Consider the following 17,713-nt stretch of genomic DNA (forward strand, 5'->3'; position numbering starts at 1 on the left):
CGTCCCAAGCCCCAGCCAGGCTGGTCACGGCCAGGCTGGGAGACCCCATCCCCAACCCAGGATCTATCCAAACCTCCCCAGGGATGCTCATCCCTTGCCAAACCCTGCCCTGCCTGGGGATGGGGTGGGGCCCGTCAGGAGCAAGGCACTGTGCATCTGTGGCAGCCCAGCACTTAACACCAGGGCACAAATTCTTAGCAAAATGATGCACCACGGAGAAAAAAAGCACCAACACAACGTGGCTTCATCTGCTCGTGGTACTTTCAGCTGCTCGAAGGGTTTGTCTGCTGTTCAGGGCTTTTTATGTCTCTCATACCTGCTGTAGCTGGTCTGGGATGTACCAGCAACTCCAAGTGACCCAGGTCCCTGAGCAGGAGGGACCAGAGGCTGCAGCACTGTGCCTGAGCTGGGTCAGACCACTTCCTGAAGCCAAAGTCCTGCTCCCCAGCTGTCTCATGCAACTAGGAAAGAAGAGACTTTGGGGTCAGTAAGGCTCAGAGATTAAGCCAGCTGATGCAACAGCTTTTCCTGCCTTTCGGTTTTTGCAGGACCTTCCTTCCTCCCTCTGCTGCCCTTGGGGGCTGATTGTGTCTTCCTTGTGTGTTGCAGACCAGCATCTCCATAGAGATCAGGTACCAGGCTCTGGACGGGACAGCGGGCACGTGGAATGACAAGGAGTTCCTGGAGACCCCCAGCGTCCACTCAGAGGGAGATGGCAGGTACCCCTTAGAAACAGACAGCCTCCTCTCCAGCCACCGGCAGGGCTTGGACATCTCTCCAGGCAAATCCAACCAGCAGTCCGCAGAGAGGAGCTTCAGAAGGTAATGTGATGCTCAGCACTTGGAGATGTGTGATGGCAGCAGGGATGGGGAGGGCTTGGTTTGTCATGGAAGGGCAGCCTTGCCCCAGCGCTCCTCTAAGGTGCATCACATCTCCTGGCGGCCAGAAGACCCATCATCACAGCTCAATGTGAGGATGGGCTGTAAGTGTCCACCCACCAGTGTCAGCAGGTCCCTGGTGCTCCACCACACCTTCCCAGCACAGAGCTGAGTCTTCCAGCAGATGCTGAGGTTTGTAGAACACAGCAAATGCTGCAGACAAAATGTAATTAAGTACAGATTCAGCAAGGATTAAGGGTCTGACTGGTGGTGAGGTCTCATACTGGATGGGAATAGAACTATGTGGGGAGTGTAGAGCCATGTGTGGGGTCTTACATCTCGATGATGCTCATGGTTCCCCCAAAACTGAGCTGCAGGTGTGCTGAGGGGTGAGTGCAGGTGGAGGAGGGCATGTTGGCCACAAAATCATACCAGTGTGGATGCTTCTGGAGTGGAAGGTGGTAGTGACAGTGCCTCTGACCCGTGTCCATGTGCTGGGGGGCATCATGAGTGTGCACACCCCATGGCAAGGCAGTTGGCACATCAGAGGCCAGAGAAGAAAGCAGGGAGGCTGTGGCACCTCCTGTGCAGCAGTAACCCTCAGACAAGCACTTAGCTTCTCAAGGACGTTGTCAAAGCTTCTTCCACAGTGGTCTGTTGGGACCTCAGTACCTCACCTCATTAAATGAAATCCCACACCAAAGGCAGTGCCTGGACAGGTGAACCCTGTTTGGAGTATCCGAGGGACCCGTCACCCTATGGTGGCAGGTGGGGACACCTCCAGTTCTTCTAAGGGATGCTGTTACCAGCTTTCTATTAATTTAAGGGTCCTCAGCACCCTCCTTGAGTCTTTCTAAGCTCATGGGACCTGAGACTGGATGAAAACAAGCCCAGGGACTGTATCATCCCATTTCTTGACACAAAGCTGCTGTAACTGGTTGCAAACCCAGCCTGGTGACTGGGACAGGTGGAGAGGGCTCAGGACTGGGAATGCTGCAGCTGGCTGTCCATTGGGATGAAGTAAGTGCAAGCTGGGACCAGTTCTGCCATGAGCTGTTGCTTATGGGTGCTCAGGGCTCGGTCCTGGCTGGGAGGAGCAGCCCCTTCCCCATCTCATATGCAGCCACCAGGCCAAGGCATGGACAGGCACTGAGGCCCCCGTGATGCTGGGCCAGATTCAGCCCACACCATCACGGGCGCTTTGAACCCTGTGCTCAAATCCTCATGTAGCTCGTCAGACAACAGAGTTTTGTGTATAAATATTTCGGGTTCACAGGCTGCCAAGCCAGATTTTCAGGCAGCGTTACATAGTTTATGTAGTTGTGTTGCCCACGGTAGTGATTTTGTCTGTTGGTCTCCACTGCAGTAGCTCTTGAACCCATTGGCCTCTTTCAGTTGGGAGAGTGGAGACCTCCAAGTCCTGAACTTGCTAGAAGTCTCATGGAAAGACTTCAACTGGTAGAGGAGAGAGACGTTAGGAGCGGGACAGGCAGAGAGTGCAGGCAGGCCTGGCAGAGCTGTGTCCTCAGGTCACCCACCGCTCTCCCGGGATGAGCACAGCCCTTGTCCAAGGGTTGCAAAGTGCTGGTGGATCAAAGGACAGCCCTTGTGTTTCCAAATCCACACAGGAGCCCAGCCTGGAGGTGTGAATCCAAACATACCCCGGGAATCGTCTGCTTTTGTAACAGCATTTACATCTCAGGCGCTGCTGCAGCCGTACATCCCCCCCGCCGCGTTTATGCAATTGTGTGCTTCAGTAGTGGTTGCTTTCTGTCTGGGTTTAGCACTTTATTGTGGCCATATAAGGGCAAAATTTCTTTTTCCCCACTGTGAGAGATTGAGGGAAGATATCTCCAGTCGCTCGGCATCACTTCTAGGCAGTTAATTAACCGTGTGAATTGGGCTGAAACCTGTGAATTTTCAAGCAAATTGAAAGTGCAGATTCGTTTCCCAGCTCAGTGGACCGTGATGTTGCTGAACAGGGAAGACGCTGAAGGATTTAAGAGGGATGGGAGGGCAGCGTACCTGGCAAAGCCCGGCTTGCAGAGTGGGTTTCAGTCTGTCTGTCAGCCCTGTGTGTTGGGAAATCAGCGGCCTGCCTGCACCACGGGGGCTTTGGAGACGCAGGCAGCGTGATGTGAACGTGACTTTACTCTCACCAGAGAGGAGGTTAATGCTGCGTGGCTGATGTGTCACCTGCAGCAGGCGGTTGGATGAACTGAGGCTCTGGACTAGGTCTCGAGGGCCTGTAAGTTAAGCCTAAAATGACCAGCTCAGCTGGAGGGTGAGGACAGCCAATTTAGCCTGACAGATCCCACCTGGGGGCAGCTTTTAAGAGGAGGTGCATGGTTTGCTGAGCACCCCTGCCTGGGTGCACAGGGCTGTGGCCTGGCTGAAGGCTGCTGAGCTGTGCTGGCTGCGCTGAGCAGAAGGACTTTTTGGGGTTGGTTTGTATGTGGTTGGTGAAAAATCCTTCCTGTTGGAGAGCGGAAATAAATGCAACAGTTTCTAGACAGGCAGCACGATGTATGCAGGCTAAATACTGTTGTGGATCTGCAAATGGTGCTGTGGATCTGCAAATGGTGTTGTGGCATCTGCAAGTGGTGCTGTGGATCTGAAAATGGTGCTGTGGCAATGACCTTTGTCCTGCATTTCCCCCACAGGTCTCTTAGCAGCTGGGACAGTGGTTCCTGGTGGTCCCAGTTTTGTGAAAATCCCTTGATATTTGGCTTCAGTCTCTCCTTCAGGTCCATAATGGTTTAGGAAAAAAAAAATCCCTTTCTGCCTAGGGCTTACACTGAGCAAGGCCGAGGGCTGTGGGTGGCCCATCGGCCCCGGCGTTGCCAAGACAATCGTTGTAGCCCCTTCTTGTTGCTTGACAGCCCTGGCTCCCAGGAGCAGGCTGTGCAGTCTGCTAACACACAACTCTTAAAGGAGGAGAGGGAGGAGCATCCCTGAGCAGACACACCAAAAAAACCAAGGCTAGTCCCACTGTCCCAGGCAAGTTCGCACGTGGACAACAGCACTAAAACTGGTTTCAGCTGCTGGTTTTGTCCCAGGGAGCTTCCCTACGTCCTCTGGTTTGGAGCCTTGTCCCACAGCAGGTTGTTTGAGTGCAGGGGGCTGTCAAGGCTTGGCCGTGTCTTGCTGCCCTGCATTCCCCTCTGCCAGCGCCACGGGCCGTGGTCATTAATGTCACCACCACTGGAGGGAAAGGGCTGATGTTTGCCGTGTCACCACCCTCGCAGGATGGAAGAGGACGAGATGTATTACCACAGCGAAGATGAACTTCTGGGAGAGGCTGACACCCTTAGCCAGGGATCCCTCAACACGAGGTAGGGAGCCAGTCAGCACCCACTCGTGCTGGTGGCAGTGGGGTTTGCAGTGCTGTGTTGCTCCTGCCTTGTCCCTATGGATGTCCCACAAGCATTGTCCCTGGATTCCCAGTTCTTGGCTGCAGGAGAGCTTCTGGGGAGAAGCGATGAAGCAGCTGGAAAAGCATCCTTGGAAAGGATGCTCAGGAGAGGTGCTGGAATCCAGGGTGGAGAAGGGGCCTTGAGGTGAGGCTGCAATGGGGGCACTACCATCACCTTGGAGCCCCCCTTCCTTCTCCAGGTCCCACCACACATCTGTCCCCAGAACCAGAGATCAGCCATGTCCAGTGCATGGGAACAAGCTCCTTGTGATGTGCATGAAGATCTGATTTCTGTTTGCTGTGGCTTTTCTTGCAGTGCTGTAAGTTGTCCCCCACCATGTGCCAGGAAGAGTTTGGGGGGGAGCTGCAAAAAAGAGAAGTTCAGTTAAAACTCAGGGACCAACCCAGTGCCTCAGAGAGCAGCTCAGCCAAAGGAAGGAGCATTTTGGGGGGGATTCCTCAACTCTTGTAGGGCCAGTGATGGCAGAAAGCCCATGAGGGAAGTTGTTCTACACATGGCTCTTCTGGGGAGCTCAGTTCTCATAGCAGCTCCCCTTGCAGCCTGTCACCGAGTGCCTCAAGCTTCTCTAGCATGAAGATATTGACTCTCTGTCATGGGAATTTATGGCCACATCTGTAGTGGTAAACACCTCTGCCAAGTCTCATTAATTAGACAGTGCCAGGCCAAGCACCCACAGTGCCCCTAACCTTAATTGATTATTAGGACAGTCTCTGAGAAGGTTTTTGGCTACCTAGCACTGACCCAAATGATCCTCAGGCAGGGTCGGGGGTACAACGGCCATAGGCCGGTCCCAAAGGGCAGATTAGGGTTTGCCCACCCAAACCCTTTCTTTGGATGGGAAGCATTAGTGTGGATGCAATTCGTGCCAGGTGGTTTGGCTGCAAAGGCAGGGAGCATGCCCTGGAACTTTTAATTTCGTAGCACAGAGGTACGTGGCTGTAGCACACGCACAGTGAGCAGGACACTTCAGAAATGGGTTTGTTCCTGCACGTGCCCCAGGCTGTAGATGCATCTGGGATGTCTGGAGATGGAGAAAGAGCTGAAGTGTTCTGACAAGGGTGTGGGGTGCCTGAGTCCCCCCAAAAGCTCAAATACCACTTGAGCCAAGCCCAGATGTGGGAGCCATCACTCCATGTGTTGGATGGGGCATGGCTGTGCAGTGCCCGTGGGTACCACTGCTGGGGCTGGGGACTGAGATGGACAGCCACACCAACCTCTGGACCTGGCTAAACTGGGGAAGCCAAGTGCAAAGCCAAGTCCATCTCCCACCTTGCCTTCGAGGGTTGGGTCAGGTTTGGGATAAGCTGCTCATCGTTTTGGCACAGGACAGACAAAAACCAGATTTCTGCAAGGCAGCAGTGAGATATATTGGAGGGATAAGGGAAGAGAATCCCCAGGTCTGACTGTGAGGGAGTTCAGCTCCCGTCCCTGGAGATGCTGGATGCACATCTGAGGAGTGGCTTGGGCCGAGCTGATCCCCCTTGGGGAAAAAGCTGGACTTGAAATCTTAGCAGCCCCTTTATCTGTAATTCTGTGTGTCTTCACAGTCTGTTTCCACGTCTGTGTCCTCCTGGGGGGCTTTGAATCCGAATGAAGGCAGTGGAAAGATCTCCCTGGATTTCCACGGGCTTTCTGTCAGTGTTGTCTCCATCACAAAGCTGTTTACCTCCTCCCCTGGCTCATTAGGGACATTATTTTGTTATTCAGCTGATCCCTTTCCTGAGGGGATGCAGAAGGGGGGAAACAAACAGACCTTGAAATGTGAAAAGCAGCAGCAACAACAAGGAATATATAAATAGCGCTGGGCTTGCCAAGCACTTCTCAGCCCTTCACTTGCAGCCTAATCGAGGTGCCAGTGATGCTGGCGAGACACGTGCTGGGCACCTGTGCTGGCAGTGGGGATTATATCATAGCATCATCAAATACCAGGTTGGAAGGAACCTCAAGGATCATCTGATCCAACCTTTCTTGGGAAATCAGAGTTATTTGGAGCTGGGCTCAGTCCCCGTGCTGTCAGGAGAAGACACATGTCTTGGAGGGAAATGAACTGGGGTTGTTTAGTCTGGAGAAGAGGAGGCTGAGGGGAGACCTCATGGCCCTCTCCAACTCCCTGAAAGGAGGATGCAGAGAGGGGGGAGGAGTCTCTTTAACCAAGAGGTGGGGAGGTCCTGATGTCCAAGAGTTGCCCAGGCTGCCCAAGGAGGCACCCAGTGCTCTAGGGATGGCTGGTGGGGATGTTTGGGATGTTACAGTGCTGAGCTGTTCCGTAGCAGTGAGCAAGGGGTGCCAGATTTGCTCTCTCTTTGCCAGTCTGTGTTTTGTCATAGAATCATCGAATCACAGAGCGGTTTGGGTGGGAAAGGGACCTTAAAGCCCACCCAGTGCCACCCCCCCTGCCCCGGGCAGGGACACCTTCCACTAGCCCAGGTTGCCCAAAGTCCCGTCCAACCTGGCCTTGAACCCTTCCAGGGAGGGGGCAGCCACAGCTTCTCTGGGCAACCTGTGCCAGGGCCTCACCCCCTCACAGGGAAGAATTTCTTCTTTATACCTAGTCTGAATCTACTCTCTTATAGTTGAAAACCATCACCCCTTTTCCTATCACTACAGGCCCTGCAAAAAAATCTGTCCCCATCTTTCTTATAAGCCCCCTTTAAGCATGGAAAGGCCACAAAAAGGTCTCCCCAGAGCCTTCTCTTCTCCAGGCTGAGCAACCCCAACTCTCTCAGCCTGTCCTCATAGCAGAGGTGCTCCATCCTCTTGTCTCCATTATCTCCCTTAGCAAAGCAAGACCCGGGCCAGCCTGCCCTCAGCAGTAGGAACAAACCCCTAAGGGATGGGCCATAAAGTCCCAGCAGGATTCCTGGCAAAGCTCTTTTTGCTATTTTTTCCTCCATGACAAGGAGAAGTACCCAAGAGCCTGGAGCACCTCCCCACCTCCCCGTTAATGAGTCAGGCAGAGACAAATAGCACACTGAGAAAGAAGGCTGCAGTCAGCAGACCTGCAGGAAGCAGTTTGTTGGAGGCTGTTGCCTTGCTGGAAATATTCTTAAAACACAGCCCTCAGCTCTGCTTCCTTATGGCTTGATCCTTGCCTGCTGATGGATCCCTCGGAAGTCTGGGCTTATCCTCTGTTTGCACGGACGGTGCTTTCATGCCGTGGCAGCATCATTATTGGCATTTAACCTTGCCAAGACCATGAACCAGTTGCTATCAGCATAGTCCAACTCCACCTCTGGGTATTTTTCCACCCCCTGGAACAGCTTTTAATTTTTGCCATCCGAATATGCAATGTCTTTTCTAAGCAACCTTCCCAGGCTCCCTCAGGGTTAAATGGAGAGCAGTGGGGCATCTTCACAGGCTGTTTGCCCCCCCCCAGACCCAGGCTTGAGGCAGGTGGAGGATCCCCCAGCATCTGCCTCTGCAACATGGAGGATCCTAGAACGGAGGTTTACTCTCCACCTGAAGTTTAAATGGCTCAAGGTCAGTGAGACAATTCCCATCTCAGAAGTGCCTACAGACAGTCCAAGTTAATTAATGGCAAATTAAGGCATTGCAAGAACCGCTTTTATTATTCCACTTACTGAAACTGTAAGCCTGTGTATTTATTAAAGACAGGCCATTATTCCCTTATTTCTATTATACCTGAATGTTAAATTTGTTATCAAAATTAGCCAGACTCTTAACTAGCTGAGTCCCACAGGGTGCTAATCGTGATCTCTTTGCAACACTTCTTCATAGGAGTTCCAGAGAGAGCTGCTGTGCTCCCAACACTCCTGACACCAAAGGAGTGGTGGTGGGGTACAGATGGGTCCCTGGGGACCACTGTGTCTGGGGCATCCTCCCCAGGCACAGCATGGCCAGCTCCAGTTTTTTCTAATAGCTCTACTTCTTCTGACAGCTCTAGTTATTTTGGCAGCCAGGAGCAAGGACTTCTGGTGCTCTGTATTTACCCTCCAGTGGAGAAGATGGGATGATGGGTTCTTCTAGATCTCATGGCTCTCTGCAGCTTCCTGAGGAGGGGAGGTGGAGAGGGAGATGCTGAGCTCTTCTCCTTGGGATCCAGTGACAGGACGCATGGGAATGGTTCAAAGCTGCACCAGGGGAGGTTCAGACTGGCCATGAGGAAGCGTTTCTTTACCAAGAGGGTGGTCAAACCATGGAACAGGTTTCCTGGAGAGGTGGTTGATGCCCCAAGCCTGTCAATACTTAAGAACCATTTGGACAATGCCCTTAATAACATGGTTTAACTTTTGGTCAGCCCTGAAGTGGTCAGGCAGTTGGACTGGATGGTCCTTACAGGTCCCTTCCGACTGAAATTATTCCTATCCAGCCTAAGCAGCTTTTCTCTTTGAGCAAATTCACCCCAAGCAGAAGGGAGGAGGGGAGGCAGGAGGTCAGGATGGAGGGGACCAGTTCAGATAGCCACAGAAAACCAATCTGGGTCATGCATGGACCCTGCAGGAGCAGCCAGGAGTGTCATGGGTGGCAGAGGGAGGCTCAGCCCAGAGCCAGGTGGTTGTGGGTTTTCAGACCTGCATGGAGTGGTTTGCTGTGCTGGTGTGTCCTGAAGTTTTTCCTGTACTGAAGCAAATCAACCTGTTTGTGAAAACGCTGATACACAGGAAGATCCCTCTATCTTCATATCACACTGTTTTTTTCCTTCTCTCTCTGTAAATGCCCCAGCCTTGGAGATGATGCAGAAGAAGATCAGCACACTAGGTAAATACCCACATCAGCCCTGAAATCCTGCTCCTGCAGTGCTAAGACACATCCAAAGTCTTGCTCTCCAGAAACCACCTCCTTAAATCCAGGCTTAAATGTCAAAACTTGGAGGGCCAGATCTGTTAAGTCCAGACTTAGGTGTTTGCCTGGGGCTCACAGGCTAGGAGCCCGCTCACCCTACGCAGCATCTGTTTGATGCAGCAAGCCAGGACACAGGAGTAGCATCTTCCCTTTTGGCAGGTTGTTAGCACAGTCCCTGGCATGGCCTTGGCGCAGCGTATGTCTGGGATGGTTTATGATAGCATAGGGACTGTGATAGGATAGACCAGGGACCACCACCCCCAGCAGGCAGCCTGGATGCAGTTTGGGGAGGAAAGGGACCTTCCCTGTGGGACACAAGTTGTGTCATGGCCAGAGAATGAGCCCTGATCCATTTATTTACCGAAATAGATGTACCCTTAGATTCCCTCTGTGGCCACTAAGGGGAGATGGGCACTTCCAAAGGTGGTTCAGGGAGAGCAGGGACTGCCAAAATTTGGATGGGGTAGGGCTGTGCACGTCACGGCTCCTGGCGACCTTGAAACTGAGATCCCAAGAATCATCACCTGATAGCTGTTGACCTTGAAATATTCATGGGAGGGACAGAGCTCTGCAGCCGAAAGCAATCTGGTCATGGTGAATTATTGATGGTGTCTTTTCTTGTGTGTACCCGGCGGATCCAAGACATGTCTGACTGGGTTCAACCCTCCGCCTGCCGCTAATTATCCCTGTGGGTCATTTGCTCCAAAGCTGGGGTCATTGCCAAGCACTGGAGTTGAACTTGGTGATGAAGATACCCATGACAAGAGTCTGGGAGGGGAAAGACTCCCTGCTTCTGTTGGGCCTGGCCACCTTGCTGGTCGGCCTGTGGTGCAAACACATTTGCTGGGCGCTATTGCTGCTCACGGCGGCTTTCCAGAGCTGCTGTGGCTATAGAGAGGTAGAAATTAGATAGTGCTGTGAGGTGCATCCCAGCACCATCCTGCATGGCCCTCGGAAGCTCAGCAAGGTTCTTACTATGATCCCAATCTTCCTCGGTTGCCTCTATAGTCAAAGGAAAGAGGAATCTCCCAAGGGATGTTTATGCACTTAGGATCTGACTCAGCCTTTGGATGTGCATGTCTCCACCCTTGACTGTCATGGAAGACCATTGTGGACAGTTCCTAACCTCCTTCTTCTTCTTCTGGAAGAGAAGGGTCTGGGGGTTCTCATTGACAAGCAGCTGAACAGGAGCCAGCAGTGTGCCCAGGTGGCCAAGAAAGCCAACGGCATCCTGGCTTGTGTTAGAAATAGTGTGACCAGCAGAAGCAGGGAGGTGATAGGCCCCCTGTGCTCTGCACTGGTGAGGCCACACCTGGAGTGTTGTGTCCAGTTTTGGGCACCTCAATCCGAGAGAGATCTCGAGGGGCTGGAGCGAATGCAGAGGAGGGCAACGAAGCTGGGGAAGGGCCTGGAGAATAAATCCTGTGAGGAGCGATGGAAGGAGCTGGGACTGTTCAGTGTGAGGAGGAGAAGGCTGAGGGGAGACCTCATCACTCTCTACAGCTCCCTGAAAGGACATTGTAGAGAGGTTGGTGCTGGTCTCTTCTCCCAGGGAATTAGTGACAGAACAAGAGGGAACGGCTTTAAACTGCAACAGGGGAGGTTCAGACTGGACATGAGGAGAAAATGTTTCCCAGCAAGAGTGGTCAGAGAGTGGAATAGGCTGCCCAGGGAGGGGGTGGAGTCCCCATCCCTGGGTGTGTTTAAGGGCCGTTTGGATGAGCTGTTGGGGGATGTGGTGTAGGGGAGAACTTTGTAGAGTCGGGCTGAGGGTTGGACTCGATGATCCCGAGGGGCTTTTCCAACCTGAATGATTCTGGGATTCTATAACCTCCATGTCCAAGGAGGGTCCGAAATTGCTAACTGAAGTGTGGCATTTGGGCAGACATCTTAGGGATGTTACACACCAGACTGGCACCTCCATCAGCATAACGAGGAAATTTTGGGGTCCTTTTTGTCCTGAGCAAAAAAAAGTGACATGATCTCCCAAAGACTATCAGTCCATGTCGAGTTTCTGCTGTCCTTTGTGCAACCCCTCCAATGTACTGTTGAATTTCTCAAAAAAATACATCCTGAGGGCCCTGGAAAGCAGGAAAAGTCTTGGGAAAGGCATTCAGGCAATGGGCTGGTGCTGCTGTGAGTCCCAGGGCAGAGCCTCCAGCAGCTTGAGATATTTCCTAGGAAATAGCACCTTTAATCTAGATTGGCCCTCAAACTGTTCCAGTGTAGGAGATCTTCCAGCTCTAGCAGGAGCAATGGATGATGCTGGCAATACCAGCATGGTGACGGCTCCTGTGCCCTGTGCCAGAAGGTGCAGATCCCATCACCAGCTGGGTTCTTCCTGGAGACGGTGTGAGCGGAGCACCCTTGTCTGGGTGCACACAGATGAAGTTATCACCCATCGGCTCTCTTGGAGCACCCTGTGGCAGGGAACTGTGGCTTGGACATACCACTACCCCTCCTTGGAAGGGATGTCCCTGCACTCACCAGGTCAATGTTTCCCTTGCTGCTGGTGGGCTGCTTCAAAAAGCCTGACACTGCTTTTTTTTTTTTTTTTTTTTTTTCCTCTCTTTGGTGCTTCACTCAGGATTAAGTTTAACGATGGATACAAGTCAGTAGCAAGGTACTAAAATGTCATGACTGGTGGGGTCTTGGCTTTTGGGGGGGGGGGGAGTTGCTCTCATCCCAGCCCATTCCAGTCACCCCACATTCCACGAATATGTGTCTGCCCAGGCATAAATACACCCAGGATTTGGGATACAGGCCAATCTGATTTAAGCTCCAAATCTTCCTTAATTCAAACGAATACCCAAATTTAAGCCAAGAGAGCAGGAGAGGTAGTCCAGACCTGGGTGAAACCAGTGCTTCATGCATCAGCATCGCAGAACTCTGCAAGTGCAGGAGAGCAGACGTGAGCGTTCTGAAGCTGGAGCTGAAGCCTGCAGGGGAGGAAGAGCTGTACAGCAGCACGCGAGCCCAGTGCTCCAGGAGCTTTCTGTGGGATCCAGCCACACCTGCAAACCTCCTTCATGTCACATTGCAAAGGAGAGGCAGGTCCTGTGGTCTCTCTACAGCTGTATCCCACATAATATGATGATGATCACCCTCATCTATAGGGCTAGTGGACTCCCAAAGGCACCAATCAGTAAGAATACATCTGTATAAGAAAATTTATCTGCCATGGGTGAGTCCAGGACAATGATCCCAGCCCCAACCCATCCCAGTAAGTCTGTTCTTCTTTGCTGATGCTCAGTCTTTGGGGGGAGGTGAAGAAGATGCAGAAGAAACCTGCAGAAGAGTGCTGTCCTGCTACCAGCAAGCAGGACCTGGGTGGTTGCAAGGAGCTGTGGGACCATGTCTCCTCAGCACCTCGCCACGCAGTGCCATCGAGGCCAGGTTCAGTGCATTGCCCTGAAGGAAGCAGCCCAGGAGGGTCCTCCCAGGGGTTGCTGGCAGCCATTAGCCCCTTCCCCTCTCCTGGCTGGCTCCCCTGGGCTGTGGGAGGGTACGTCTGGGTGGGTGGATGTGTTTCTTCCTCACGTTCATCCTCCTGGTTATGTCTCTTCCAAACAGCGAAGACCCTGAGGATCTCAGGTACTGGGCACGGTATCCGCGCTGCCCTCAGGCCCTTTGGGCGTGGTGTGTGCATGGATGTGACACGCGTGTTGGTGTATCAATCCCTGCATGGCGTTTGGAGCCAGGGAAAGGTCCTAAATTCTTCCTGCCCTCTTCTTAATGGAGGGCAGGGCTTTCTTGTACTCACCCAGCCCCTCCTCCCCAAAGAGCAGGGCTTCTTTGTATTCAGGTTGTTCTCCCCAATGCCCAGCAAGGACACATTTCCTTCTACTCAGGGACCTTCCAAAGGAACTTCAAGGATAATATTTGCCTGTCTGCCTAGCTATCCATCCATCCATCCATCCATCCATCCATCCATCCATCCATCCATCCATCCTTCCATCCATCCATCCTAATGCAGTTAGCACCATCCATCAATCTGTCCATCTGTCCATCAATCCATCTCAGTACAATCCTATGCAGCTGCCCATCTCATTGCATTTCTTTCCATCCATCACTGCAATCCCATCCATTCACCCATCCATCTGTCCATCCATCCATCCATCCATCCATCCATCCATCCTACTGTGATATTGTCTTTTCATACATCTATGCATAACACCAGCCAGCCCAGTGCCACACGATTGATCCATCCATGCTTTTTCTGCCACTTGTTCTATCTTGTTCATGCCACTCTCTCTCCACCCTCCTCATTCCAGCACCACCAGTACTGTCACTGCCTCTGTACCCAGTTCCCTGGATGCCAGTGGGTTTGAAAGTCCTATTGCAGTGAGATTTCCCTCTGGCATGCTTGCAAATTGGGTTTGGTTGATTGCTTGGTGCATGTTGGGGGTTTTGAGGGGAGAAGGCGGGCAAGGGTCTTTGTCACTGCCGCAGGATGAATCACGTCTGAACGAATTGCTCTTTGTGATTGCAGAGCTAAGGCAAAGGGCAAAGAGAAAAGACATCTCGTGTTACCATTCAGGTACCCTGACTCTTCCCGTCCCTACTTGTGCCCAGGCTCACTTCCCAGCTCCTGCCTCTAGCCCTTCACAGCAGTGTTACTGCTGAAGCAGCTGCAGGGCAGGACTACAACTTCATCTGTGCTAGTGAGAGTGCTTAAGGCCAAGTTCCTTGAAGGCATAAAATGAGAATTCTCTGGTGGTGCCACTTTTCTATTCCCTTTTCAGGCACCCAAAGCCCAGGCGGTAGCTGGGTGCAGGCAGAGAGGCACCTTTTGCAGTGAGGGCGGGCGTGGAAGGGAGAAAGGAGGGGAGGGAGAAAGAGGAATCTGGTGTTAGCTGCTCCACCAGGCCCTGAGAGAAGGACCCCTGGACCTCTCACGGAGTGGCAGGGAAGGGTCTCGCACCAGCGAGTCGCTCAGGGAGATGAAGATGCTGGTCCTTACACGATGCAAAGGGCTTGTGTGTTCAGACACTGCTGGGTGAGACGGCAACAAGCCATGGCTTTGCAGGGAGCTGGGACCACATCCACAAGCTGCAGGAGGAAGAGTGGAGTGATTTAAATCCTCTGCCCGCACCGGGCAGGGGCACTAGGGCAGCTTTTACATTGCAGATGAACCAGCTGAGCTGCTGGCATTGGTGTTTGCTTGCTCCCATGACAAGCTCAGCTGGCAAGGGAATAATTTCTGCTGGTTTGCTCTCAGAGCAAGTGTCAGTGCAGGGAGAGAGCAGGATGGCTTGTTCCCAAAGCAGCTTCTGTTTTCCAGCCCAGGCTCCAAGCTGACCCTGGCCATGCTGAGCTGAACAGGAGGCCCCTGCTCCTCCCAGACTCCCACCCAGTGCTGAGTCCTGCCCCCATCTTGTGCTGGAGCTGGTCTTCCAGACTTCACCTCTCTAGAAGCCCACCTAGCAACATATCTTTTTTTTTTTTTCTGGGTGGTTTTCCAACAGCTCAGTGCACAGGGAGCTGGAGCTTCATGCTCTGAAGCCACCCTCCTGCCCCAAATCCCCACCACAGACATAGCCATGGGATGAAATGAAGTAACAAGCTGTAATTAAAAACCATCCCCCTAATTACTTTCCACAGCTGGTTAATTGCTTTCTCCTCCCCACTTTGCTGATGCACAATGAGGGAGATTAACCAGGGAAGGAAGTGACTGGGGAGGAAAACAGGGAGGATGCAAACAGAGAAATGTGGGAGCCAGGAGAGGAGGAAAACAGATTTGAAAAGCCAGAAAGCAGAGACAGAGCAGGGGGCTGCAAAGTGAAGCAGGGAGGTGAGGGCTCGGTGTTTCTTGCGTGGTGTCAGGGCAGGAGGTCGCAGTGTCAGTCTGAGCAGGGATGAGCACCCCCAGATGCAGCTCATCTCCATCAGCTGATCCTCTCTGGAGGGAGGGTATGAATACACCTTTGTGGGATGATAAGGAAGACCACTCCTCTCTACCAAAAAAAAGAATAAGCCTTGTTTCTGCCCTAGCAGTACCCTGATCTGTGCCCATCCCCACTTACAGGCGTGTGTACACTGCTGTACCCACTTTAGCAGCCCCATACACCCATCCAGTGAGTGCCCATCACCTCCAGCTCCTCATGTGGGGAGTGGCGGTTCCCCTAAGCCCCTCTAGCCTAGCAGAGGGTCACACAGAGGTGTTATCCACCTAAACTATAGATGTGGGCAGGACAGGGGTGTTTGGGGTCAGCCCTGATGAGGAAGATTACCTGTGACCGTAGCCTGGGGATGGGGCACTTGGAGCACTCATGAGGAGCAGGGAAGCTGCAAAGGGAAAAGCAGCTTCTGATTTTATGGTCTAATTTGAAGCACTTGGAGTGCACTGAAGCTTGTTTGCCTTTTGTTCCCTTGATGCATGGCCACCGGCTCCAGCAAAGGCAAAGAGAAGACGAAGGAGTACAAGTAGGTTTGCTCTCCTTGCTCCTTCTCCTCCTTCTCGCTTCTAGCTTTCCTAGCTCATGTTGTAGCTGATCCGGTACGTGCTCTGCTCTCCTTTTCTCTAAAGCTGAGCCTCTCAGCCCTGGAGGAGCTTGGGTCTCTTGAATGTGTGTCCTGAGGCTTTTGAGCCTGCAGGGAATATTTATCTACAGCAAAAGCCAAATGTAAAAGATGTGGAGCGGTCCCTGGCAGCACTGGCAGGGAACTGTGAGGTCTTGAGACAATCCTGGCTCCCAGTGGGTTTGGGTGGGCCCTGGCTGGGGGGAGAGTTTCCCAGCTTGGGCATGGCCAGCCTGGCCAGGGCTCGGGGAGGGAGAGGGTCTGGGCACAGGTCGTCAGCTCAGAGCTGGGCAAATGGGACTTAGCACCAGCTTTACAGCTCCTGTGCCCACAGGTCAGGCTGCCACATCATCCTCTTCGACAAGTTTTTTTCAGCTCCTGCCTTCCTTTTATCCCCAGCTGCTTGCACTGGTACCAAACCAGGCTGTGTCTGAGTGTTCTCCCAGCAGGAGCATCCTCCAGCCCTCTGGCTTAGCAGATCTGCTGAAATTTAAGCTCAAGTCTCATGTGAGTGCAGGTTTAATCTCCTGCTGTCCAGGGGAGGATGCCTGCAGCCACTGCAGGGCACTTCCCAATCCATGAGGTCTCTTCTGGCACGTATTTTTTGCACTGCAGCTTAAGGACCAGTTTATGGCAGTGTCTTACTGATGGACCCTCCTAATTAATGCTGTAAAGCCAGGAGGCAGAAAAGGGGTGGGGAAAGGAGAAAAATGTCTTCAAGCAGTCCGCAGGGAGAGGACAGACTCAAAGAAAGATGGGAAGAGATCTCCCTGCGCCGAGCAGCCTGGGCCTTGCTGTCTCTCCTCCCCAGCTGGGCTGTGTGGGGAAGGGAGAGAGGCAGATGACTGGGTCTGAGGGTGGGGGTCTCAAGGGCGGTGGGCGCAGCGTGATGCCGTGGGGCTGGTAGTGGGGTCTGTCCCAAGTACACCTGGGAGAGCTGGAAGCCTTGTTATCACAGGGGTGATGGAGGCAGCACCCACCTGATGGGCATAATTCGTGCAAAGAAATGAGCCACGGAAATCCTGTTCCCTGCTCCCAACTCCCCAGTAAAAAGCAATGATTAAAATGTCCTTTTTAGCCATGAATAATTAACCAGTAACCTGCAACCGTATTTTTAACTAGAAGCTGGCCAGCAGAGAGACTGCTTCCACCTCCCTACCCATACCTCAAAATCTCCTTGTCCCTCTCTGCTCCTCCCCACCACCCAGAGAAACCCTAAAGGACAAAGCCAAGTGCTTCTGGGAGCAGCAAACTAAATGGAGGATGTGTGCTTCTCCATCAGCTGAAGAGAATTCATCACTCAATCCCATTTTAGGCAGCAGAAAATCCAAGGGGAGAGTGCTGTGGGAGGCTGGGTGGACACTGGTGTCTAATATAGGTCTAAGCTCGCTTGGAGGCTTGTCCCTACTTGGGAGCAGAGTTGAGGTGTTCAGTCCTACAACCCCAAGCTTGCAGGAACCCAGTCTTGACCCTGCTGCCAAACTGGGTTGCAGTGGGCTGGCAGCTTGTGCTGTTTTGGAGGGGAGCAGGCAGGCGGGCAGCAGCATCCTGGTCTAGTGGAGGTGTCCCTGCTCATGGCAGGGGGTTGGAACTACACGATCTTTAAGGTCCCTTCCAACCCAACCCATTCTGTGATTCGATGATCCCCTCTGTCATCTCAGTTCTTTAGGAAACCAGGCTAAAGCCAGGCTTTGGCACAGGGGGGGCTCTTGGTGCCACCACACAGCCTGTGTCGGCATCTCAGGTTCACGGGTCCTCATGTAATATTCATGTGGGGACGGTGTCAGCTCTCCGCCAGCACCGGCTTCCCATCCGCACCATCGGATGCCCGGCAGGAGCAGCGGAGGGGTCGGCACAACCTTGGTTTAATGCTGCAAAGACCCTGCTGTTCCTGGAGAGGAGGCTTTGGCCAGGGTCCCCATCCCTGCTCGCTCCCGACGTGGGGGCACAGCTCTGCCCTCGGCACCGGGATGGCCGCTCCACCCTAGATGTGCCACTGGCCATTCTCCTGTCTCGGCTGAGCTCTTCCAGCATCTCCTCCTGGGGGAAGCCAAGTCCTGGACGGCCGGTGGG

At 53.0% G+C, this 17,713-nt stretch overlaps 1 protein-coding gene across 1 annotated transcript in view; it reads left to right on the forward strand.

The window, feature by feature from the left end:
• The window catches only part of OTOF (otoferlin), a 110,985-nt gene that overhangs the window by 47,028 nt on the left and 46,244 nt on the right, over positions 1-17,713 (forward strand). The window contains exon 5 of the mRNA XM_074820381.1: positions 610-821. Within this exon, the coding sequence (XP_074676482.1) occupies positions 610-821 (212 nt within the window). The remainder of the gene's footprint in view (positions 1-609; positions 822-17,713) is intronic.

This window comes from Strix aluco, chromosome 3 (genome assembly GCF_031877795.1).
Source record: "Strix aluco isolate bStrAlu1 chromosome 3, bStrAlu1.hap1, whole genome shotgun sequence".
Lineage (NCBI taxonomy): Eukaryota > Metazoa > Chordata > Aves > Strigiformes > Strigidae > Strix > Strix aluco.